The sequence below is a fragment of the Macrobrachium rosenbergii genome, chromosome 23 (genome assembly GCF_040412425.1).
Source record: "Macrobrachium rosenbergii isolate ZJJX-2024 chromosome 23, ASM4041242v1, whole genome shotgun sequence".
Classification (NCBI taxonomy): domain Eukaryota; kingdom Metazoa; phylum Arthropoda; class Malacostraca; order Decapoda; family Palaemonidae; genus Macrobrachium; species Macrobrachium rosenbergii.
The window spans coordinates 2672477-2699385 of record NC_089763.1 but is presented as its reverse complement, the minus strand read 5'-3'; the positions used below and the strand labels follow the sequence as shown (position 1 = coordinate 2699385).

The 26909-nt window shown below is 36.0% G+C and overlaps 1 protein-coding gene across 12 annotated transcripts in view; it reads right to left on the bottom strand.

The window, feature by feature from the left end:
* Positions 1 to 26909, bottom strand: part of LOC136851231 (cyclin-D-binding Myb-like transcription factor 1) — a 672051-nt gene that overhangs the window by 212584 nt on the left and 432558 nt on the right. For all 12 annotated transcript variants that reach the window (XM_067125176.1, XM_067125181.1, XM_067125178.1 and 9 more), the window contains exon 8: positions 24573 to 24822. In XM_067125176.1, the coding sequence (XP_066981277.1) occupies positions 24573 to 24822 (250 nt within the window). The remainder of the gene's footprint in view (positions 1 to 24572; positions 24823 to 26909) is intronic.

Here is a 26909-nt window from a genome sequence, read left to right as displayed (position 1 = left end):
TATAAGCAACTAACAAGATGAAAAAACCATGGTAACACTCACGAAACCCCTTCTCACTACGGTGGCAGCAAAACACAAAACTTCTCGATCTTTCAAACACACTCACTAACACTTGTGACACAAGTTCCCAACGCCACTGAGTCGATAAACAGTGTGCGCTTGTCTCACTGTAAAAATTCCTGGGCCAGCAAAGAGGCATGTATACCAACCCAAAGGCACACTCTAATTCTTAATAACCTCAATTTCATCGTAAAATAAGTCTCTTCAGTGCGTACCTAAACACTAAAATATACCCAAGTCGTCGTCTTCTTTTAACGTGCTTGTTTTCCTATTTGTATGGGGTAAGCACGATGCCTTCTTTTGAAGGACTTTGATTTGGCTTTGGGGTAGACTGTAGTCTTGATCGGCTGCCTTGCCTGTCATCGCTTAGACCCCGGTAGCGTATGTACTGTATTGTACCAGTCACCAGCCCTTTCTTGCAGCAGCGAGGAGTCGTTGCACGGTTAGGTCGACAGTGTAGTCCCACTACTCACTAAAAGTCTGTTACACAGTCAAGAGTAGATCTCATTGCTTACCTTTTGCTAAAAAGTCGAGAAGTCCCATCTATTGGTAGCTTGATGGTGACTGCATCAAAAAGGCGACTGGTAACGTACATCTGTAAATTCACACTCATTTTCTCTCTCTCTCTCTCAGGTCTACAGCAAAACAAGCATTACCCAAAATAATTTATTTGACAAAATATCTAACATAACTGGATTGCAAGACACAAGAGCTGAAATAAAATGGAATATTACTGTTCACCAAGTGATCAAACATATTACAGTCCATCATATTCAACTAATTATTCTCCCTAAATATTTTTCCCACAATAGGTCAAAATAAGTCAAAGTCCAGTATATTCCCAATGAGTACATTTTAACCTCTTCCTCAGCGGAACATCTGAAGAAGTCAAATAAAACCCTTATTAAACAAATGCATAAAAATAATGATATGGGAATTCCTCCCATGTTACTTATAAAGTTCTTCGTTGGGCGAGCGGTTTCCGTTCTCAGCTACCACTCTGTTGGCCGCGAGTTCGAATCTCCGACCGGCCAATGAAGAATAAGAGGAATTTATTTCTGGTGGTAGAAATTCATTTCTCGCTATAATGTGGTTCAACAATAAGCTGTAGGTCCCGTTGCTAGGTAACCAATTGGTTCTTAGCCACATAAAATAAGTCTAATCCTTCGGGCCAGCCCTAGGAGAGCTGTTAATCAGCTCAGTGGTCTGGTTAAACTAAGATATACTTAACTTTACTTATAAAGTACACACAATGTAATAAATGCCTGACATAAGTGAGGTATATGTTAAATGAAAAGAACAATCTACAGTTTGGGGAATCTAAAATGTTTCCTACCTCCAAATAGCAATGTTCACAGTCTTAATCAACAGGTCTCGAACCACAGAGTCTTCACCAAAGACTTATAAAAATATTTGGTGTTGATCTTCAAATGACAATTTGTTTGATAACTAATCCCTTCACACCCTGGGACTCCACCCCCCAAAAAACACACTTATGAACGAATTTGCCGGAACCTGGGCATTTCCGGTGAACGCACTCACAAAGTCTTGTCACTAGGCAGGGATGTTCTCATGTCTCAAGAATATCTGATGCACCTGACATGTAAACAGTTCTCTAATCAGGATGAGTGCCAAACAACAGCTAAACATTCTCTCAAAGTTCTTTACAATGCCTTTAGCCACACTTATTAATCAAACACCTACTGTGTATTGTAATTCATAAAATATCTGTGACCTATGAGTTTTTCATATATATATATATATATATATATATATATATATATATATATATATATATATATATATATATATATATATATATATATATATATATATATATATATATATATATATATACATATATACATATATATATATAAATGTAAAATGCTGCACGATGCAGGTTCCTTGATTCAATCAACAGCAAAAGAAATAGAGTAAGATAGTTGAAATGCATTTAAGACTACACAAGTTTCAGAATCGTGAGCTGTGAAGACACTCCCCTATCGATTAGCGATTTGTCACGGTAGACAATTCTTGTGATAGGACTCTGCCTAGGACTCCTCCTCTCCTACTTTTAATGTCCCTTCATTGTTCCCTCTGTCAAACTACTGTGCTGTCATCTGATTTTTATTTCAGCCAAGCCTTACCTGCCAATGGAAAACAGTGAAGCCAGAAAAATCTAAAGGTGTTTGCCCAGAAGCTGGCGACACAGAAAGTGTGGGAGTTTGGCAGGATATAAAGAAAGGTCCAGGGTCACATGTGAGACAGAGCTACGTGAGCCAGCATAGAGGTAGAATCCTTGATGATCAGAACTCTGACCCCCTCCCCTCTCCCACACAGTTATCTTTGTTGCGCTGCTCGGATTATGTCTACCACTGATCCCTTGCCTTAAATTTCAAAGTCTGGCTTTATCATCAAGACATCTTGTCTGATGGACTAAAGTACAGTTGAAATTGGATTTTGTTCGACACACAATTCTATTACTTTATTTCACATTGCACTAGACATCTCATCCCCTTGAACTCTCCTTTAGAGCCTAGCAAAGTGGTTAATTCTGGGTATAACGTAAACATAAGTGTTTATCCATTTTTGCAATCTGTTATTCTTTGAGTAATTTCCCTCTCAGCCTTCAGCATTCCCAAAGTGAACTTGTAATTAATTTTGCAGTTGAGTGACAGTGCATTTCTATAGCAGAATAGGTGATTTGTGCTTCTGTGTGCCCGTTGTCCACGGTGCCATTCCAATCTTCTGACTTTGAGAAGATCCCTTCAAGATATTTGCATCTGAAGATTACTTACTTGTCATTGTCTACTGCAAGATATTATTATTCCTACATTTAGTATAAGAGGTTTCCCATGTTCAGTGTGATCAATTTTAATGTATTTTGTGTTACCTTAAGACTGGGGAAAGTTTAGCTCACATTTGATCTTGCTAGTGGCACGACTTGGTTTGTGAATTAATGTAATTACGGTGCCACGGAGCTAGTAGTCCAGATCCTGTGTAGACTTCTTTTTGTTCCACATGTGATTGTGTGTTGATTATTTCTATCATATTCACTCAGAAGGGATAATTTGAATGAAATGCTGTCAACTGGGTCATTGCTGAGTCGGCAAGTTGGAGAAAACATGCTTGTATGCAATCAGTCATCTTGCCCAGGTAATTTCTTGTGTGCAGTGGCACTCAGGTTCAAACTTCTTTTAAGACTTGTACGGTCTAGTTTGCAGCACCCTGGCCTTTCAAATTGAAAGACCTGGGTTCAATCCTGATGTGAGTCAGAAATTTATTTCTGTTCCACGTGTGAATGTGTGTTGATTATTTCTATCATATTCACTCAGAAGGGAAAATTCGAATGAAATGCTGTCGATTGGGTCATTGCTGAGTCAGGAAGTTGGGGAAAACACGCTTGTGTGCAAGCAGTTATCTTGCCCTGGTAATTCCTTGAAATTGAAAGACCAGGTTCCAACTTCTTTTAAGACTTGTATGGTTTGCAAATTGAAAGACCTGATGAGAGTCAGAAATTTACTTCTGTTCCACACGTGATTGTGTGTTGATTATTTCTATCATATTTACTCAGAAGGGATCATTCGAATGAAATGCGGTCAATTGGGTCATTGGTCGGTCGGGAAGTTGGGGGGAAAACATGCTGGTATGCAAGCAGTTACCTTGCCCTGGTAATTCCTTGTGTGCAGTGGCACTCACATTCCAACTTCTTTTAAGACTTGTATGGCCTAGTAGGAAGTGACCTTGCCTTTCAAATTTAAAGACCTGGGTTCGATCCTGATGACAGCCAGAAATTTACTTCTGTTCCACACGTGATTGTGTGTTGATTATTTCTATCATATTTACTCAGAAGGGATAACTCGAATGAAATGCGGTCAACTGGGTCATTGGTCGGTCGGGAAGTTGGGGGGAAAACATGCTGGTATGCAAGCAGTTACCTTGCCCTGGTAATTCCTTGTGTGCAGTGGCACTCACATCCCAACTTCTTTTAAGACTTGTATGGCCTAGTAGGCAGTGACCTTGCCTTTCAAATTTAAAGACCTGGGTTCGATCCTGATGTGAGTCAGAAATTTATTTCTGTTCCACACGTGATTGTGTGTTGATTATTTTATCATATTCACTCAGAAGGGATAATTCGAATGAAATGCTGTCAATTGGGTCATTGCTGAGTTGGGAAGTTGGGGAAAACATGCTGGTATGCAAGCAGTTAGCTTGCAAGAGTAATTCCTTGTGTGCAGTGGCACTCATGTTCCAACTTCTTTTAAGACATGTATGGCCTAGTGGGCTGCGCCCATGCCTTTCAAACTGAAAGACCTGGGTTCGATCCTGATGTGAGTCAGAAATTTATTTCTGTTCCACACGTGATTGTGTGTTGATTATTTTATCATATTCACCCAGAAGGGATAATTTGAATGAAATGCTGTCAATTGGGTCATTGCTGAGTTGGGAAGTTAGGGAAAACATGCTGGTATGCAAGCAATTACCTTGCTCGAGTAATTCCTTGTGTGCAGTGGCACTTTGGTTCCAACTTCCTTTAAGACTTATATGGCCTTGTGGGTTGCGCCACTGCCTTTCAAATTGAAAGACCTGGGTTCAATCCTGATGTGAGTCAGAAATTTACTTCTGTTCCACACGTGATTGTGTTGATTATTTCTATCATATTCACTCAAAGGGATAATTTGAATGAAATGCGGCCAATTGGTCCTTTGCTGAATCAGGAAGTTGAGAAAAACAAGCTGGTATGCAAGCAGTTAACTTGCCCAAGTAATTCCTTTGTGCAGTGGCACTCACATTTCAACTTCTTTTAATACTTGTATGGCCTAGTGGGCAGCGACCTTGCCTTTCAAATTTAAAGACCTGGGTTCAATCCTGATGCGAGTCAGAAATTTACTTCTGTTCCATGCATGATTGTGTGTTGATTATTTCTCACATATTCACTCAGAAGGGATAATTCGAATGAAATGCTGTCAGTTGGGTCATTGCTGAGTTGGGAAGTTGGGGGAAAACATGCTGGTATGCAAGCAGTCAGCTTGCTCGAGTAATTCCTTGTGTGCAGTGGCACTTACGTTCCTACTTCTTTTAAGATTTGTATGGCCTAGGGGGCTGCGACCATGCCTTTCAAGTTGAAAGACCTGGGTCTGATCCTGATGTGAGTCAGAAATTTACTTCTGTTCCTAGCGTGATTGTGTGTTGATTATTTCTATCATATTCACTCAGAAGGGATAATTCGAATGAAACGCTGTCAATTGGGTCATTGCTGAGTTGGGAAGTTGGGGAAAACACGCTGGTGTGCAAGCAGTTACCTTACTCGAGTAATTCCTTGTGTGCAGTGGCACTCTGGTTCCAACTTCTTTTAAGACTTGTATGACCTAGCCAGCAGCGACCTTGCCTATCAAATTGAAAGACCTGGGTTCGATCCTGATGCGAGTCAGAAATTTATTCCTGTTCCACACATGTTTGTGTGTTGATATTATTTCTATCATATGTGTGTATGCATATATATATATATATATATATATATATATATATATATATATATATATATATATATATATATATATATATATATAAAGGACACCGAGGAACAGGTGTATTTTACCTGTTCCTCATGTCCTTTGTGTAAAATTTCCTTTTAAGTCGATTGTCATTTTATACACACACACACACACACACACACACATATATATATATATATATATATATATATATATATATATATATATATATATATATATATATTATATATATATGAAATTTTTATCACACCGTGATTTATATACAATCATGAAGCTACGAATGTTGCAATATCAAATTCACGCTACCTCGGCAGTACCAATTCTCCATCGGAGATATTCCCCAGGTAGTGTGAATTTGATATTAAGCAACATTTGTAGCTTCATGATTGTATATAAATCACGGTGTGATAAAAAAATTTCATAATAGGAGCTGCGTGTTCCAAACATACCAATGAACTATCATGGCGGAGGTGGGTTAGTGCCGAGGCTAAGTACAACTTCCCTGCTCACAACGAGTAAAAACAGTACAGCAGACTTGGCATTCACTTATACCTCTCTTGATAGCTCAGTGGTAACGTCGACTGGAGTTGCTGGATAAGTTCTGTGTCGAGGGTTCGTGACCCGGCAGTACCAATCCATTTGTCACTTATAAATTCCCCTTCGGTGATAATTCTCCATCGGAGATATTCCCGAGGTAGCGTGAATTTGATATTAAGCAACATTTGTAGCTTCATGATTATATATATATATATATATATATATATATATATATATATATATATATATATATATATATATATATATATATATATATATATATATATATATATATATATATATATATATATATATATATATATATATATATATATATATATATATATATATATATATATATATATATATATATATATATATATATATTATATATAAGCTTAAGTAATCCCTCAGTCACCCAGAACTAGACATTATCCACCATACCAGGACCATGGACCAAAATACATGATATATATAACTTTCAAAATATTTAAAAACAGGCTCTCTGTTGGTTGGTAATGCTGTGCAGCCTTAGGAAAGTGTTGGTAACACAACTTACACCCATAAACAGACTGAGAAAGGGTTTTGGTCAGGTCGGGGAGGACTGGAGAAGTTTCCAAGCTGATGGGAGTAGGTTAGATGGCTGGACATTATGGGAAAGGAGGGGCAGTAAGGTTCTGTAGAGGATCTCACTCACAGAATGTGTGTTGTTTTGGTAGGTGGGTGGAGTAGGGAAGTAGTGTTAGATGGTGATGAGAGGTAGGTAGACGTCTGACTTGCTAAAACTTATTTTATTTCATGTTGTTATGCTTATGATTTTTATTTATACTTTATGCTATCCTCATTTATATTTTTACTGTACAGGCAATCCCTGGTTATCGGTGGCCTTGGTTATCGGTGATCCGGTTTTACAGTGCTTGTCTAGTGACGTGATAACCGAATTTTTGACACTGATTCCTGGTTATCGGCACCAATCTCTGGTTATCGGCGCTGATCCATGGTTATCGGCGGCATTGGTCCCCAGTTATCGGTGCCGATAACCGGATACCAGCACTGATAACAAAGGATCGGCACTATTATCGCAGATTTTCGGTTGTCGGCAATATTTGGTTATCATCACACTGTTGGGAACGGAACCCCGTCGATAACTGGGGACTGCCTTTATTTTCTCATTTTTTATTTTTACAACAAAAAAGATAAGTTGTAGAATCCGGTGAATGCAGCTGCTGCAGACCACAGCAGCTGTACCAAATTGTCAATTCTCCTGTTCTCTGGAGGACCAATGTTTAACCTATTAGGATCCCACAGATCAACAAGAGCAATTGTCAGCAGGAGGGAGTCTAAGTCTTGACTAGTAGGTAGCTAAAATAATCTCTCCAAGCCTCAGTTTCTTTATTCTCAACTTCTTATAATGCTTCTGTGACTTTCAGAGACATTTGCTGCAAACAAACAGCTTACATCAGTTTATTGTACAAAAAAAGAACTGCATACTTAGGCCTACAAACAATAAATCCACATTCAAAAAATTGTTTCACTTACATACAAATCACTTATACTCACATACAGCATCCCCACATAGGCTACCAGCAATCACAACAGGTGCTAGGACAGCACTCTGCCCAAACACCAGCTCACTTCTGTAGCCTCACAAAGGGCAGAAACGTTCATCCAAGCGTTAGCCTAAACAGCGCCGCCGCTAGCCTCACAAAGTTCAGAATGTTGCTAAATAACAGTAGCTGTTTCCTACATTCATTTCTTAAGCTACCATGATGTCTCCGTAAAGATCATGGTAGTGTGCAACTTATTCCTCAGAGGACTTAGGATATGTTCGAATGGGTACCTAGATAAAGAATTCAACATGATCCGCCAACACCTAAAGCAACTGCTCTATCCACCACACATTATTGAGAGGGCTATTAACAAAGCGAATAAAATATACTACAGAGGTCCCACTCACAACAGACAAATAGATTTTAACAGCAAAATAAAGCTTCCGTACAACGAAAACATCCAAAAAGCCACCGAACAACTCAGGTCTAACAATCTCTTCATTTTCCATTATCCCAAATCCATCGGGAGCTCACTCATTAACGTATACTTAAATAACAAAGGGGAAGAAGCCGGAGTCTACAAGATACCGTGTAGCAATTGCAATGACATTTATATGGGGGAGACAGGTAGATCGCTTTCGCAAAGAATAACAGAGCACAAAAGATCACTACGTTACGCTTCGGAGAGTTCGGGGATTTTCCTACATATCAGAAATACAGGCCATATCATAAACTGGAGTGGGGCAGAGCTGGTTTTCAAAAGTAGCTGTCTGTACAAAAGAAAGATGCTGGAATCTGCTATCATCAATCAAACCAACAATATGAAATTGTCAGGAGGACATTGGACCACTTCTGAAGGTGTTCCAGGGCACACGACCACCGGAATCATCGCCAAACGGGAGTCAATGGGCCGAAAACCACTAGGGAACAGTTTACTCTCCTCCCTCTTAGGAAACGGTCACCTGCATACCATCGGAGACTTAATGCAACACCTATATATGCTTTGTATATACACCCTTGTAACATTTCATCTGTCCATATTTTTCCAGTGAACAGGAGCACAGAAGGAAGTGCCTGAAATATATGGTTGCAACGTTCAAATAGTGTTTTATGGGCCTTTTTATCTTATTATACTGTAGTATTACAGTAAAAGACATTCATATATATATATACAGTATATGTACATATATATATATTTATATATATACTGTATATCACACATTACCACAGGTGAAAAATAAGAAACGGGGTGTAGGTCCTGACCGGTTTCGACTTTATTTCCAAGCCACTGACGAAGGACTGATACATTGTGAGAAGTCACAAATATATATACTACAAGAACAGTACTGACGAACATACACAACCGTTAGAGACTCCATATCCCCACTCAGGCCGGTGTCGAGGTAGGAGTGGCCTTTAAAACTCATTTGGCTAAAAATCACAATAGACTCTCAGGGGACATTGCTGATAAACAGACCATACCCCACCTCAGATCCACACCTGACAGGTGTCATGGAGGCGGAGTTTGGAAACCCATTAACATTACTACCCTCGTACTGTGTTTAAAATATGATAATCCTATTTTCATACATCTCTACTGCCTACATTAAAGTTTAAACAATTTACAAATTTCTTTTGATATTAAAGGATCAAGATTTATACATCCCAAATATATTCATATTAGGTTAAAACTTTCTTTTATAAAAACTAGATTCAATGATGTTCCTTTCCAGTGCATTATTAGAATATACAATCCTTTTTTTCAAGTTGATAGCATGATAATCTCACTAACATGTACAAATATACCACTGTTCCCTGTGCAATCTCACAATTCTTATGTTGTGTGAGATATGCACAAGGGAACAGGGGTATATTTGTACATGTTAAGTGAGAACAATCATGCTATCAACTGGGAAGGGGCAAAAGGATTGTTTTATTCTAATAATGCACTGAAAGGAACATCATTGAATCTAGCTTATATAAAAGAAAGTTACAACCTAATATGAATATCAGTCAAGGGATGTATAAACTTGATCCTTTAATATCAAAAGAAATATGTAAATTGTTTAAACTTTAAGGTAGGCAGTAGACGATGTATGAAAATGAGTATCATATTTGTAAACACAGTAATTAGGGTAGTAATGTTAATGAGTTTCCAAACTCCGTCCATGACACCTGTCAAAAACCCTCTGAGGTGGGGTATGGTCTGTTTATCAAGCCCGGGTCAAAATGTCCCTGAGAGTCTATTGTGATTTTTAGCCAAATGAGTTTTAAAGGCCATATATATATATATATATATATATATATATATATATATATATATATATATATATATATATATATATATATATATATATAGTCATACCCCAAACTTATGAGGTTAGGTTCCGAGCCACTCACTCAATTGAATTTTCACGTAAGTTTGGCATGGTCTTTAAAAATGCTAATAAATGTTTATTTCTAGAGTTTAAGTACTAAATATGTCCATAATCATGCTCCCAAAGTATTAAGCTAACTTTTAAATGAAACTAAAATTAGTGTAATTTTATTAAAATTTAGCTTATTACCCTTAAAAACAGAAATAAATGGTTGACATAAAAATTGAGTACTGCACAGTTTCATAATAGAGCATTTACAGTAGGTGTGTACGTATACTAATGTTACCCCAATTCATGGAATCCCGTTTTCTTTTTCACTCAGATAACAATATCTGACGTCATCGGAATCTCAAGGGATTAATTAAGGTTACTACATCATCGCTACTGCATCATTTAACTTGGCATTTAACTGAATTTAGTTATATACCATCGAATTATGATTGTTCACTTGGCATTTAACTGAATTTAGTTATATAACATCGAATTATGATTGCTCAAACACGATTATGATATAACCAAAGCATTGCTTATGCTTATCCAAATACAACACAGGGAAGATGAAACTAAGTGCTATAACGATGAGCTTGTTTCAACAAAATAGATACTTGTTCAATAATCTATAAATCTGGTAACTGCTAACAAAGCTCTGAACTCATTAAACACAAAAAACAAATGAACAAACTACTAAATAAATGATTATCAAAATCCTTCGACGACGGGAATCCAGTGTGATCACTTGAGAGGATCATTTGGCATGTCAAAGCATGAGTCATGTGATGGATTCTTTCTTTCGGTGTAGTTCCCATACTACCATCTTCTGTATCATAGTTTCTGAGAAAGAAGCAAGATTTCATGTTTGGTGTAAAATTCTGGAATTTTGGTTCAATTTGTTAATGTTACTGTACTCAGAGTATGTATTTTTCGTTGGATATTCTTGAAATTCTAGAATGTTTGATTATGTTTAAAAGTCTTTAAATTAAGATCGAAGAAATTCTACATCGTCTGTTTATGCAAGAGATTTTCAGTGCCCGAGCTGACTTACATTATGTAATGTTCTCCTCTCTTTGGGAGTGTATAGTAGCCAGAACATCTGAGAGTTGGTGATGATGATTGTTTAAGTAATTGCTCATGGTTGGTGAAGAAGGGAAGGTTTATCGCAAGTCTCTGGTCATCCCACACTGATAGAGATTTATTATTATTATTATTATTATTATTATTATTATTATTATTATTATTATTATTAAAACAGTTTAACCAGACCACTGAGCTGACTATCAGCTTTCATTAAGTTGGCTGAAGGATTTGGATGAAACGGCAGGTCTAGGCTAGAAGCCTAGCACTGGGACCAAATAGGTCTTTCAGTATGGTGATGAATGAATGAAAATGAAATTAAAAACTGCAAAAAGGCACATGCTCTCATACTGGAACACACTCACACAATAAATACATTTATACTCATGTTTCCATATATACTTACTAAAAATGTATATCAAAATTTAAAATCAATTAAGTAAAATTTTAAAATTTAGTTGTTTTAAAATTCATTAGACGCTGTGGTGTTTTCGTATTTCTATTATTTACTTTTTATATTTTATCAATTAAATCACAGCTCCTAATGAACATTAAAATTGGCATTATTGAAAATGTAGGAGATTCTGGCAAAATTTCCTTCATTGATGTATTTCCAAAATTTGATAATCGCTGCAGGTTATATTTTGGATATTCACACAATACATGTTTGACTGTTATCAACACTTTGCAATCTGGGCATTTGGGAGGAGGGCCACATGGACTGTTCATTAAGTGTCCATGTGTCAAACGAGTATGGCCTATTTGAAGACATGTCAGAATTACTTGTGTGTGTCTCTCTGACATGGTGAACTCTATTTTCCAACACTGGATTTTATCTGTCTTAATTTATTATTTTCAGGTTCTTCATTCCATATATTTTGCCATTTACTTACAATGTTTGTTTTTATATATTTTATATCTTATTTGTTTTTATATATCTTATATCTTATATAGTCACTAATAGGCAGCTTCGGACTTCGTAGAGGTCTGTGGCTCGGGTTCAAATCCGCAGCCGACTGATCAGAGAGGCGGACACTTTGCTATCCGTGTAGACACCCGGGATTATGTATGTAATCAACGGATAGGTTTTGCTTAAAAGCAAATGGGTGTTACAGACTAAATACACACACAAAACAAAGCCACTCCAACATCTTCTAAAAACATAACAAACATCTCACACGTCTCGAACTCTCGACCTACCCAAATAACAACTTCGCTGCTGGGAGAAAGGGCGTTGGGTCTGGTATGATAAATGTACCATACGCTACCGGGGTCTAAGCGATGTCAGGCAGGGCAGCCGATCGAGACTACGGTCTACCCCAAAGCTAAATCAAAAGTCCTTCAAAAGAAGGCATCGTGCTTACCCCATACAAAAATGGGAAAAAGCACATTACAAGAAGAAGAAGAATATAGTCACTAATAGGGATATCTACATTTGCTCTTGTCATGTGAACTACTTCTTTAACTGCTTTATCAGCCTCTTCATTTCCTTTAATCCCTACATGGGCAGGGATCCAACATATTTCAATATTTTTTCCATTATTATACAATTTATGGAGTGAAAACTTAATTTGTTGTACAGTATTATTTTTTTATTATAGCTTTGAATGGCTTCTATAGCACTTCTGGAATCACTATAAACCACAATATTATTACATGAGGCTTCTTTAATTATTTTTATGGCTGATGCTATAGCACATAACTCAGCTATAAATATTGAGGCATTATCTGATAGACAGAACCGATACGTTTTGTCTGGGGATACTGCAGCATATCCCACTCCGTATTGTGACTTTAACCTTTTGATAAATATTTAAAGTGTGTTCAAATTCTCATTTTATTCATTGTCCAAGGAGGAGGTAATTTTACTATTAAAGGTAATTGTATATTTATGTTTAGCGACCCAAACAATCTTCCAGCTCTAATTGGGAATGAAGGTAGATGAGTGTTTATAAACACATCTCTTAATCCAAATAATTTTTTGGGTGAAGAATCATTTGTCTGAATTCTCAGAACACTCTTCATTGTTACTAGCTCTCTATGGAGAGAGAGATAAGTAGATCACCACATTCAACTTGTAAAGAAGGCTTTGGTGATGACTGAAAAGCTCTCGAACATATTCTAAGGCCTTCATTATGAACTGGGTCTAACGTTTTCAGCATTGTTTCTGATGCCCAGCCACATATTTCACTTCCATAATCAATGACAGACAGCACTGTTGCTTTATAAAGTACAGTAAAGGTATGTCTATTGGCTCCCCAATTACTGTTTGATGGTTTTTTAATTAGGTTTAATGCTCTTTTACATTTTGATTTCATGTATGTTATATGGGCTTTTCAGTTCAAGTGAGTATCAAACACTAATCCCAAAAATTTTGCTGTTTGGCCAATCAGTATGGAATGATTTTTTATTTTTAAATCTATTTCTTCACCTTCTTACCACTTTTTATTTTTATAAAACATTACTGCTTGAGTCTTTTGTATAGAAAATTTAAAGCCTACAGATGAGGCCCATTCATCTATTTTTATTAGAATTTTATTTATGATTTGCTCTGCATGTTTTATGCGAGATGCTGAATAATCTTTGGCAAAATCATCCATATACAAGTTACTTTTGATTCCAATTCATAGATTATTACTGAGTAAACAGTGTGCCACTAAGGACGCTTCCTTGTGGACCACCATTTTCAAGTAGAGATGAACTTGACAATACAGATGAATTGTCACTTGAAAAGTGCGATTTGTCAGAAAGTTTTGGATAAACCTAGGCAAATATCCATGGATGCTGTTTTTATGTAACATTTTTAATACTGCATATCTCCATGTAGTATCATATGCCTTTTCAGTGTCAAAAAAAGATGGCTATAGTAATTTCCTTTTGTTCAAATCCTCTTCATATGTGGTCTTCCAAATTAGACAGAGAATCCAGTGTAGATCTGTTACATTGTGACCAACTTGAGTGGGAGTCAAAATTTTATTTTCTCAAATGTGCCATGTTAGTCGAGCATTTACCATTTTCTCTGGTAATTTGCATAAACAACTTGTTAAAGAAATTGGTCTGTAATTGTTTACATTACTGGGATCTTTTCCAGGTTTGGGAATAGGAATAATTATAGCTTTGCGCCATTCATCAGGAAATAAATTTCGAAGCCATAAGTTGTCATAAAACTAATAAGTACAACTCTGCCAAAGGTGCTAAATGGCAGATCATCTCAAAACAAACATTGTCACCTCCAGGGGCAGATTTATTGCTGTTCAACAGAGCAAATTCCAACTCTTCCATATTAAATTTTCTATTATAATATATATCTTCTACTGCTTCAAAATTTATTGTTATTAATTCAATAGTTTTTTCTTTGTGCAGGAATGCTCATCTAAACTTTTGTCACTACTTACTTTTGCTAAATTTTCTCCTATTACATTACTTATTTCCTTATGATCAAGTATTCTTTTCCTTTATTTTATTATGGCATGTCTTCTTCTTCTTTTCTTCTTCTTTTCTTTTAATGTGCTTTTATTCCCATTTTTGTATGGGGTAAGCACGATGCCTTCTTTGAAGGACTTTTGATTTGGCTTTGGGGTAGACCTGTGGTCTCGATCGGCTGCCCTGCCTGACATCGCTTAGACCCCCGTACGTATGTTTCATGTATCATACCCGACCCAACGCCCTTTCTTCCCAGCAGCGAGAAGTTATTGCGCAGGTATGGCGAGAGTTCGAGACGTGTGAGATGTTTGTAATGTTTTTAGAAGGTGTTGTAGTGGCTTTGTTTTGTGTGTGTATTTAGTCTGTAACATCCATTTGCTTTTTAAGCAAACCTATCCGTTGATTACATATATAATCCCGGGATGTCTACAAGGATAGCAAAGTGTCTGCCTCTCTGATCAGTCGGCTGCGGGTTTGAACTCGCGCCACAGACCTCTACGAAGTCCGAAGCTGCTGCTGTAACCGACTGAGCCATCGAGGCTCTTTATTTTATTATTATGGCATGTCTAGGTGGTTTAACATGGGTATCATTTATTTTCCTGAATTTTTCCCATATTTTTTTTGTATGGGAGCATTATTAGAGAGCTCTCATACATATTTCCTCCATGAAATGATTTTTCCTTGAATCACTTCTCTTTTAAATTTTGCAGATATTTTGTTGTATAGAAGTTTTAATGTATCAATTTCTAATAATAATGTAGTCAGTTTTTGTAAATTTTCTTCTAATATTAGCAATGTTTTATTTACCCTTTAACGCCGACTGGACGTATTTTACGTCAACAAAAGTTGTCTGTCGGGTGCCGAGTGGACATAAAATACATCGACTACAAAACGTTTTTCAAATATTCGCGGAAAAATACTTATAGGCCTCGTTTGCAAAAAATTTTAAATCACACGCCTTGAGGGATGCTGGGAGTTCACGGATCACGCGGTTGTTTTGTTTACAAGCGTGACCCAGCTGGGCATGCGCGAATTTCTTTCTTCTCCCAAAAGAAAGCATCAGCTAACTCTGCTGAAAATCTCAGAAATTCTTTAGTCACTTTATCGTAATTTTGCACCATTTTCTATTAGCCATTACATAAAGTTTTATATATGAAAATGTGCGCAATTTCATGTAGAATGCTACAAAAAATAACTCATGGTTGTAGCTTTTATCAATTTTGACATATTTTCATGTAAATCACGGTAAGTGCCAAAATTTCAACCTTCCAGCAAATTTGACTCGACTGAAATGGTCGAAAAATGCAATTGTAAGCTAAAACTCTTACATTCTAGTAATATTCAATCATTTGCCTTCATTTTGCAACAAACGAGAAGTCTCTAGCACAATATTTCGATTTATGGTGAATTTTAAAAAAAAAAACTTTTTCCTTACGTTCGCGCGCTAACTCTGCTGAAAATCTCAGAATTTCTCTAGTCACTTTGTCGTAATTTTTGCACCATTTTCTATTAGCTGTTACATAAATTTTTATACATGAAAATGTGCGCAATTACATGTAGAATACAACAAAAAATAACTCATGGTTGTAGCTTTTATCAGTTTTGAAATCTTTTCATATAAATCACGATAAATAGAAAAAATTCTACCTTCGGTCAACTTTAACTCGACCGAAATGGTCGAAAACTGCAATTGTAAGCTAAAACTCTTACATTCTAGTAATATTCAATCATTTACCTTCATTTTGCAATAAACGGGAAGTCTCTAGCACAATATTTCGATTTATGGTGAATTTTTGAAAAAAAAAACTTTTTTATACGTCCGCTTGTTACAAATTCATGCATCACTTTGTGATAATATTTCCTCTGTGTTGCTTTGATCGTTTTACAATTTATTATATACCAAAATCATCGCAATTTAGTGTACAATACAACGAAAAAAAAACTCATTAGCGTTAACCGTTTTGCTCACAGCGCGATTTGTATACAATTATATATGAAAATTTTTTTTCAAAGTCATATATTCCAGTATTTATATATGATAATGATATTTTTTCATTTCTGATGGTTGCATACTAAACTTCAGGCAATGAAAAAAAGGAGCCAAAAATGAACTCTTCATCTTAAAAACTAAGCGTGCTGTAATTTTTTGAAAAAACTTTCTTTCCACTTCGCGCTAACTCAAACCCCGCTGGCATACAGCAGACACTTTTGTAAATAGAGGCTCGGCGTTTAAGGGTTTATTTTATTGAACTTTCTATTCAAATTATCTGTCTTCCAATTTGGTGTTTTATCTTTATTAATTCTGTTAGTTTTTCAGACCACCATGGGACTTTGTGTTTTGTTGGATGAGATTTTGATTTTGGTATTGCTTTATCAGCAGCATTTTTAATGAAATCAAAAAGAAATTTATTAGTTTCATTATGGTCTTTAAATATTCAAATGGTGGGATATTCCTAGTGTAGAATTCATATTGCTCCCAATCTGCGAGGGACATGCTTGGTGGGGTCATTTTGTAATAATGAAATTCATATTGGGAAATGATCACGTGTATGCAAGTCATCAACTGTATTCCAATCTAATCTGTCTATGTTGTACATAGAGTTAAATCGATTGAGGAAAAATGTTCCATGTGTTTTAGAAAAATATGTGCTGATTTTATTATCATTTGTACAGCACATGTCATATGAATCTATGAATTCTTCTATTTTACTTCCTGCTCTATTTGAGTCTGTACAATTACATTACAGTCCCATCAGGCTATGAGCATTAAAATCACCTAATATTAATGTAGGCTCCTTGGCATTATTAAGTAATTCCTTAAATTTGTCAATGTCGTAATTTTTATTGAGTTGGTTGTATAATTTATAAATTATATAATTATAATTTTTTATTCGTATTCTAATACTCGATATTTGCAGATCAGTAAAGTTTACAGGTACTTTGTCATAACATACTGCACTTTCTTATATACATATATAGCAGTACCTAAATTTCCTTCTTCCTCTCTAGATGTAGATGCCAAGTTATATTTACCTATTATTGATATTGTTTTGTTGACATGTTGTAAACATAATATCATTGGTTTGTATTCTTTTAATAATCTTTGCATTTCTCTTAGGTGTAATCTGGTTTGCAGACCATTTACGTTCCATTGTATAATAAAGCTATTGAAAATATTATAGTGGTCGAGTTTTACTTTTTTTTTTGTATTATCATGTATATTTCTTTTTTCATTTGTTCTTGTACCAATTACTGGAGATGGAGGAGTAATCTCTTCTCCCTTGACATACTCATTGTTATCTATGGTGTGGTTCTCTTTCACTTCTTCAGTGTTTTGGATATTTGCCTTCATAGGTTTTAAAATTATTTTAGGAGATAAAGATATATTCTTAGCTTACTTTTGTTTTTGTTCTTTCTTCATATCCTTTATCTTTGGTTTAACCGATGTTTCTCTAATAATAGTTTTTTTTTGTTTTGTTTTGGGTGGTGTTTTCTCCAAAGGCCCTTTTTTTATCTTTAATTTCCAGTCGACCACGACCCTCTTCTATTACTTCTGTAGTATCCTCCTGTGTTTCTATTTGCATTAATATTTCAAACGAATTGGATCAAATATTATCCACCCCATTTGATCCTGTTTCTTTATTCTTTACCATTTTAGCTTTTATTTCTAAAGCATTAATTTCTTGAGATTTACTTCTCTGTGCTCCGTTATTTCTATTTGTATGCATTGTTTCATTACTGGTTCTTGATACCGAAGAATATGTACGTTTCTCAGACGGATCTTGAATTCCTTTCGCTTTCAATTCTAATTTAGCTTCTTTTACAGACATTCCTGTTATTTCTTGTAATATTTTTAACTCTGTATTGTATATATAGTACATATATTTTTTGGATCTTGCATGCTGGTCTTGCCCACAGTTTATACACTTTGGTTTGCTGCACTTCCATTGTGTGGCATGTTCTTCAGATCCACAGTACACCCACACACGTTCATTTCGACAATATTTTTTCACTTGTTCATATTTACTATAATTTTTACATTGTAGCAGCTTTGAGACATATGGTCTTACTTCTCTGGTCTGGCCTAAAATCTTTATTTTCTGAGGTAGATCTTGACCTTCAAATTTTATTTTGGCGAATTTTAATATTTGTTTATTCATCTGTTTTTTTTGGTAGATCATATAGTTCACAATCCTGTACTTTTGGGTATCTCTTTTTAAGCGAGTTTAATAGTATATTCTTTTCAACTGGCTCGTTATTACTCTCAGGAAGTGCAACGGTACCCTGAATACTGTTCATAGTATCATGTTTTTTTTTATTTTTATATTTATGTTATCTATATTTTTTATTGATAAATAATTTTCAGACTCACTTTTTGTTGTGTCTTCTATAAGCCATGCCTTTTCTTTTATCTGTCTAAACGACATTTCAGTCATAGAGTGTCTGCTCAATAAATAATTTTCCAACTTGAGTGCTGATATTTTTCGGTCAGTTTCTATGGTTAGAAACCTTGATCAACTTCCACTCCCGTGAGTCAAGGTTGGGTCAAGACGATATTTACTTTTTTGTGGTTTGCTCTGTATTGGAGCATATGATTCCAGTGTAATTACATTAAGATTTTTTTAGAGTTTTCTAGACAAAGGATGTCAGTGGAGGTTTCAACGGTCGTCAACTGTGCCGAGTCAGTACCATCAAAGGGCCCAGGGGTACTTCAATCTTACAACCACTATTCATAAAGATTTAAGTATAAAAAAATTTAAAAAAATATAAATAAACCTGAAAACCTTAAACAGTTATCATCAGCCTTTCATGGCACCAATGGCACAAGTGAGAACAGACTCCCAAGTGTCCACACCCTACCCTACCCCACAGGGGGTGGCACAACATGATTAGAGTGGCCCAAGCGTAAGCCACACCAGCTTGCTAGGACTGAAAGTATTACAAGAATACAATCATCCCCACCCTAATCATATTATGGGCAAACCAGATAGAATTCCGAGAGTCCTATCCCTGGAACCAGACACCCCTGGAATCCGTGGACCAGTCTTAAAGAATAGTTCCACCTTTGAGCTATCAATGTGATAACTCTCAGGTCCGAACATTATCAGGCAGTTGATGGTCCTACCACAGTTCTCACTATTTAGCTTCGAATATAAACCCATTCCCAGCTATTTATCAGGTCCAATAAATTTTAGCAAAAGTGGAAAATTCTACAAAAATTAACCCAAAGAAATATGGTACACGGGAATCTTTGACTCAAACCTGGGAACAGATTCCCTGGGTTCAAGAGCACCCCCCCCCCTTTCCCAAGGTGGTCCCACATCGAGGGACACAGATAGGGAAAAATAATGTTATGCAATGGGAGAGGACACATTCAGAGGAATCCTTGACTGTCTCTACTATGGTCTTCGTAAAGTTATGGCTTTCCTTGGATGACTTCTATCATGTATATTAGGTAAAGAGTTTATTACTTTCAAATTACATATTTTTTAAAGTAAGATGTAGTTTATGTTTATCAATACGAATGCATCTCGAGGTATCCTTCTAGTCCATTTGACAACCCTCAGCATCCAACACTTGAACTAGAAATGTACCTTCCTACAGAGTTTTTCTTGCTGAATTTACATTCTGAATTGGCTCTCGAACAAAACTAGCGAGTTTGCCCACATGGAACTGTGAGCAAGCTTAGTAATTTGAATGAGTCCTAGATGGACACCAAATGCCATGTCAAAACTTCAATTTTTGAACCCAAAACTCTTCATTGATATCTAATACATTCTTTGTAGGGCACTTTAAAATGCTCAGTACACTTCTGATGCTATTTGTATATATGAATCATAACTCGAGCTGCTAAAAGCAAGTAAAATTCAGCTTCTCACATCTAAAAATAAATATAATTATGGACAGTGCTGTGGTCGCTATTCCTGGCCATTGTATTTTCACAAATGCTTGTATGTGTTAGGAATACCCATTTTAAATATTCTCAGTGACTTTGAAGATTCTACGAGGCAAATCTGTGACTCATTAGGCAGTCTGGGGTTAATACATTTGCAATTACTGATAAACATACACTATGCATATCATGAAGTTCTTTTTAATTCAAGGTCAACACTGGAGGCTGGATAGTTCACTTGCTGTATCACAAGACAGTTTTCAAAATCTATGATGGCTGCCAATTGCATGGAGTTTTCATATAAGCTTCAAGCAGTCAATAAAATTTCAAGATGTTTTGTGTCTAATTCTGAGTTTCTTCAATGTCGCAAATGTATTTAAACAAACAATGCCTACTAAAATGCAATTAGTCGATAACAACTGATGAAAAAATTAAGTGAATGTAAATTGTACATAAAAGGTAATGCATACACAAATCTGTTTTTTTGTTATGTTCGCTTTGACTCATGACCAGTTGTGGGGAATCTGACCAATCTAAATTTAAGGACTATTGTAATCTCTCAATTATCCGGATTGCCATTATCTGGAATCTGACATCATCTGACACACCTGGACCAGGGACCAACTCCCCAAACATATATGGTGTATGTAAATTTTTAAAAATTTGAAAAAACCACCCTCTGATGGTTGATGGTTGGCAATGCTGTGCAGCCTCAGGAAAATTTGGTACCACTGTTTACACTCAGACACTGAGAAAGAGTTTGGGGGTGGGAGGCCTAGAGAAGTTTCCAAAGTGGGAGGGGGATCAAATGGGAGTGGGGGGACAGTGTGGAGAGAGGGAGGCAGAACAATAACAGGTAAGTTTACATCAAATCCTAAGTACAGCAACACACACATACTACTATACTTTTTTATTTATATTTTATGCTACAGTATTCTTGTTTATATTTTTACTGTATTTTCTCATTTTTCATTTTTTTCAAACCAAAAGATAAATACAATCATGTGCATAAGGTACATACACATGCACACACTCATTCCATGCCGTCAGTGAGCTTGCTACAGCCTGTTTGGTTTTGTCTTGCCTGCATGTGAAATTCACATTTTAAATGTTTTCACGGTGATTAGAGATGAAATATCAAGTGATAAAATATTCTCTTGTGTAGTGTTATATGTGTGACAAGCATACTTAGAGTAAACTAAACTTGTAATGAAATATGGTACAGTAAATCAAGCAAAGTAAAAAATATGGCTCCACGTACCTACATATGCATGCATGCATTTAATGGGATCATGAACTTCCTGGAGTTTGTAATCGAATATGGGGGGGTCAACTGTGAAATATAAACTTAGTCTGGCCTAGGTCTATAGTTCACAGTCGACCCCTCCCGACTTATTCGATTTCAAGGCAATCAACATCGAGAAAGGCTGGTACCCTGCTGTGTGACTGGCACCTTCCAACCCTTCCAGAAAATTACTGTAGTCATTGAGAGAGAGAGAGAGAGAGAGAGAGAGAGAGAGAGAGAGAGAGAGAGAGAGAGAGAGAGAGAGAGAGAGAGAGAGAGAGAGAGAAGGGGTGAAATGAGTACAGTATACCTTAAACTAAAATACTTTTGACTGCTTATTATAATAGTCCAAACAAAATTATACCTTAAACTATTATCCTAAAACACTTTAATATCATTTCAAAGTCATCTTACAGCATTATTACCCTTAAAAATATATGGCTGAACGCTCAAACTAGTAAGTTACATCCATGAGAGACTAGAGAAAGAGAGAGAGAGAGAGAGAGAGAGAGAGAGAGAGAGAGAGAGAGAGAGAATAGTATATCTTAAACTAAAATGCTTATAACTACTTATTTTAATAGTTCAAACAAAATTATACCTTAAACTATTATCCTAAAACTCTTTAATATCATTTCAAAGTCATCTTACAGCATTATTATCCTTAAATATATACGGCTCACAGCTACATGTGAAACTGATAATGAAACTAATAAAGTTATCCCTGAGAGAGAGAGAGAGAGAGAGAGAGAGAGAGAGAGAGAGAGAGAAGAGAGAAAACAAAAATACATATGCACATTCAAAAGATATTTAATACACTAGTGACAGTATGTACACAAAGGTAAATAAAGATTAATTCACAAAACTAGGTTATAAGAATATGCAGTATCTGTAAACATTAAACTAAAATTAATCATAATAAAAGAGGGGAAACTCCCTCACAAAGCATTGGAGCTACAAGCCAATCAGCAACAAGCAGAGCTGATATCCGGCTCTGTGATTGGCTCTTCTAATCCTTCCATCCGATACCGTCCCTGCTACAAGCCTACAAGCCATTCAGCATTGAGATAACATACCCTGCTGTGTGATCACTACTTCTAACCTTCTAGCCAGTAGCTCCCTTTCTAACTGTCTAGCCATCTCTCACATTCTATGCTAAAGAGAGAGAGAGAAGAGAAGGGCTGAACTGTGCTGTTTACATCAGTTTGACAATAAAAAATGTTGGGACCATTTTTTTTATATATATTACAATGATAATAGATCAGTATAATAACATAGTATATATATATATATTTTAGAGAGAGAGACTCTTTGCCCAGGTGCTAACCCTTTCACATCAATATGTCAAGATGATTGACAGTTATGCCTTCATCCCTTCCCCTAAGTCAGAGACAGAAAAAGATCAGGGAAAACAATTTGTTGAACTAAAATCTTACTAATTCACTATATTTTCTTTAATGAATTGATATTTTGTTGTGTTTACATTAATATTAATATTTGAGAATCATTAAATAATCTATTTATCATACAAAACAAATAAACATTCATATTACATGTGCATAAACATTCTCTCATCTCAGTAAGAGAGAGAGAGAGAGAGAGAGAGAGAGAGAGAGAACTCACACACAAGTGACAGTACAAACTAAAGTATCAAGGTATGAGCTTTGTCACTGGCCACTTCCAACTCTTTTAGCCAATAGTGTGTCGTCATGGAGAGAGAGAGAGAGAGAGAGAGAGAGAGAGAGAGAGAGAGAGAGAGAGAGAGAGAGAGAGAGAGAAAGGAGGGGGGTGAACATTGTTTTTTTTATACAGCACATATTACATGATAATATATCGGTACTGAGGGGTTTTCCTTTATCATTTGATTGATATTTTACTGTTTTTGCATTAATATTAATACTTGTAAATTGGTAAATAAATTATTTACCATACAGAAAAAAAGATATATGTTACATATGCATAAAAATTATCTCTCTCTTATCTCAGTAAGAGAGAGAGAACAAAAATACAACTCAGAGAGAGGGGGTGAACATCAATTTTTATACAGTATATATTACAATGGTAATAAATCAATATTGGGGGATTTTACTTTAACATTTGATTGATATTTTACTGTTTACATTAATATTAATATCTGAAAATTAGTAAATCATTTTTCATCATAAAAAATGTATTTAGTCATGAAAATAAAATGAAAATACAGTAATTAGTGAACATTGCTCTTTGAAAAAATCTTGAATTAGTGAATTTCCCTGTGACATATTTGGGGATATGTTTCACAGAAAAAACCACGAATGACTGAATCCACGATTGCTGAACCCCGATCTAGTGGGGGTCCACTGTACATAATTTATCTTGTGTATGGTAATACAATACGGTAACAACTGATAAGAAAGTTGCTGTATAAAAGTACATTAATGGTCATAATACCAAGGGAGGCTGTGGGTGAACAACTGCCTACTGAACTGTGTCATTTATGAGAAACTGCATTGTTATTTTAACTGTATTTAATGCAGTATGTTTTGTTAAAATTATGGGGGAAAAAAGGTAGATAATTGCCTTTTGCATAAATTTTCCAATTTAAAGTATGATGTTTGTTCATCAGCATACTGAGTTTTACAGTTATGTGGTACTGACAAGGTTAGGCGAGAAAGGGTATGGAGTTTCCCTTGAACACACCTAAGATTTTTTTAATTGCCATTATCCAGATTTCACCATTATCCAGTGGACCCTTGGCTCTATTAATCCGGTTAAGTGAAGGATTACTTTTGTATAAAGATTATCATGGAGCCTCTGACAACCTACCCCTATGAAACTTTTTCAGTTTAATTTTGCAAAACTAATAAGAAGTAAATTTACCTGCTCTCCGGGAAACACACTTGCTAATTCATATACCGCCATAGCTAAGCGATCTTCCTCTTCAACAGTCCATGCTCCTCTATTACAATTTTCATTCAGTAGGCGACAACGATCTTTTACAGATGCAGCAGAGCGACCAAGAAGTGCAGCAATTGCCTGCCAGTTATTACCGTGTTTAATGCGCAACTCCCTTAGCTTGTTCACCTCCTCTGCTGTATACTTTCCAATATGATTTCGATTATCATATAATCTGCAAAGAAGACACAGAAAAAATAAGAACAAGAAATAATAATAAAATTCAGTAAAACCCACTTTCCAAGTTTATAATATTAATTTTCATGACGATATTTATTATATAGATGCTTACGTATTGTTAATATCTTACATCTTCACGCCAATCAGGTGCACTCAGCATTCAAAAGAGAAGATGAATGGCTGGTTAATCCGGATGAACTGTCTAGTTCACCTATTCTCTACCAGGTAGGTTTTGAATGTTTTAGTTCTAGTCAGCATTCTTCTTGACAACCCACTAAGATTTGGGAAGGCTGGGTGGGATGTACTTTAACGGTAGGTAAGTATCCCAATAACAAATTTTATCCTTATAGTTTATTATATTACCTGGAATAAATCTTATCCACTGCTAAAGATATGAAACCTTCCAGGACTGTATTGCCACCAGAAGGTGAATCCCTCACAAGGGTAAGCTCTCATGTATGGCACAGTCAGAGTAGTCATATGGAGAAAGCTGCCTCTTCAGAGCTGCGTTAATAAACCCATTGCCAAGTCTGTCAAATTCAACGAATGACAGTCCAAAGCTAAAAGCTGAAAGGAATGCCTATATATATAGAGGTATGCTCTTATATAAAAAATGTGCCTTCATGCTCCACAAACCTCAAAACCAGGATTTTAACACTAAGTAAAGAGTAGAAACAAAATACTGCACAGGCTGGGACTAGCATAATAAGGCCTTCACAATTTTCAAACAAAATCTCTACATCTCTCAGATAATGAGAAGTAAAACTGGAATTACACCTCCACTGAGCTACAATAACTATGTCCTTTAAAGTTAAATTCTTCGAAAAACTACAAGGTGCACTTACTGCTCACACATTATGAATCTCGACCTACAGCAATGGTAAAATACCAGGGTTTAGCTTCTCATGAGCTTAACTCTTTAACCTTGACAGACAAGTCTTCTAGGAGAAGGACACTCCAAAATCAAGCCAGTGGGTAGAAGGGACTCTTTAGCCTTGGTAGGCAACCCTTCTAAGAGAAGGTTTCTGAATACAGACCTTGTTCTCCAACCTTGGACTGTGCCATGGCCATTGTACCATGGCCTTCCATGGTCTTGGGTTTGAGTTCCCTTACCTAAGGGTACAATCAGGCATTTATCCTCTTTTTCGTTCATTTTACTGTTTTTTAGAAAAGTGTGTAGGACAGGCCGAAGAGAAAGCAAAAGATGCTTGATGGATAAGTGCCTTTGTCTTAACCTGATCTTTTCCTTCAGAGCGTTTTATTTCTAAATCCATCCTGACTGTTCTCCCCCCGTTGTAGTGGCAAACCTGGCAGGTTTCTTTTCCCTTACAAGGTGTGCCAGTCCCACCTTGTTGACCAGTTGCTTCCGGCGCTTTTTTAGTGATGTATGGTGATTATTTATACTCTCAACAGAATTTTTGTAAATAATGTAATTACTGTTGTTGTTGATGGTATTGTTTATTGTTCTGTTGATTTTTACAATGTTACTGTTGTTATGAGTTTCTTTATTAGTTTTGATTCTGATTTTATGTTGTTAACTTTAATTCCTTTGGGAGACACTGAGCGGAACCCTGGGCCGGTTACTCACAGCAAGAAAAATTGCAAAGTACAGTAAACGCCCCTGATTCGCGTTCCCACAATTCAGGGAATTTTCTGTAGAACCTATCTATAAATTGTTCTTGCGAAAACTCACCCATTCGCCGATTTTTTCATAGAGCAATATTCTGTATTTTCATATTATTTTCGTGACTAAATACTGTACATACATATGCATTTTATGATAAAATAATGATTTACTGTAGTAATTTTCAAATATTAACAGTAAGTTTAATAAAATTAAACAATAACATTAAATAATAAAATAATAATTCTCGTTCTCTCTGTCTCCCTTCCTTTCTCAGTTCTCTCTCTCTCTCTCTCTTTCTCATGTCAAAAGATACTCAGAATGTGAGCGATGGATACATAGATAGATGGACAGATAGAAGGGGAGAGTGGTTGACAGGAAGATATACTCTCTCTCTCTCTCTCTCTCTGTTATTAGCTAGAAGGGTTAGAAGTACATACGCATATATTTTTAAGGGT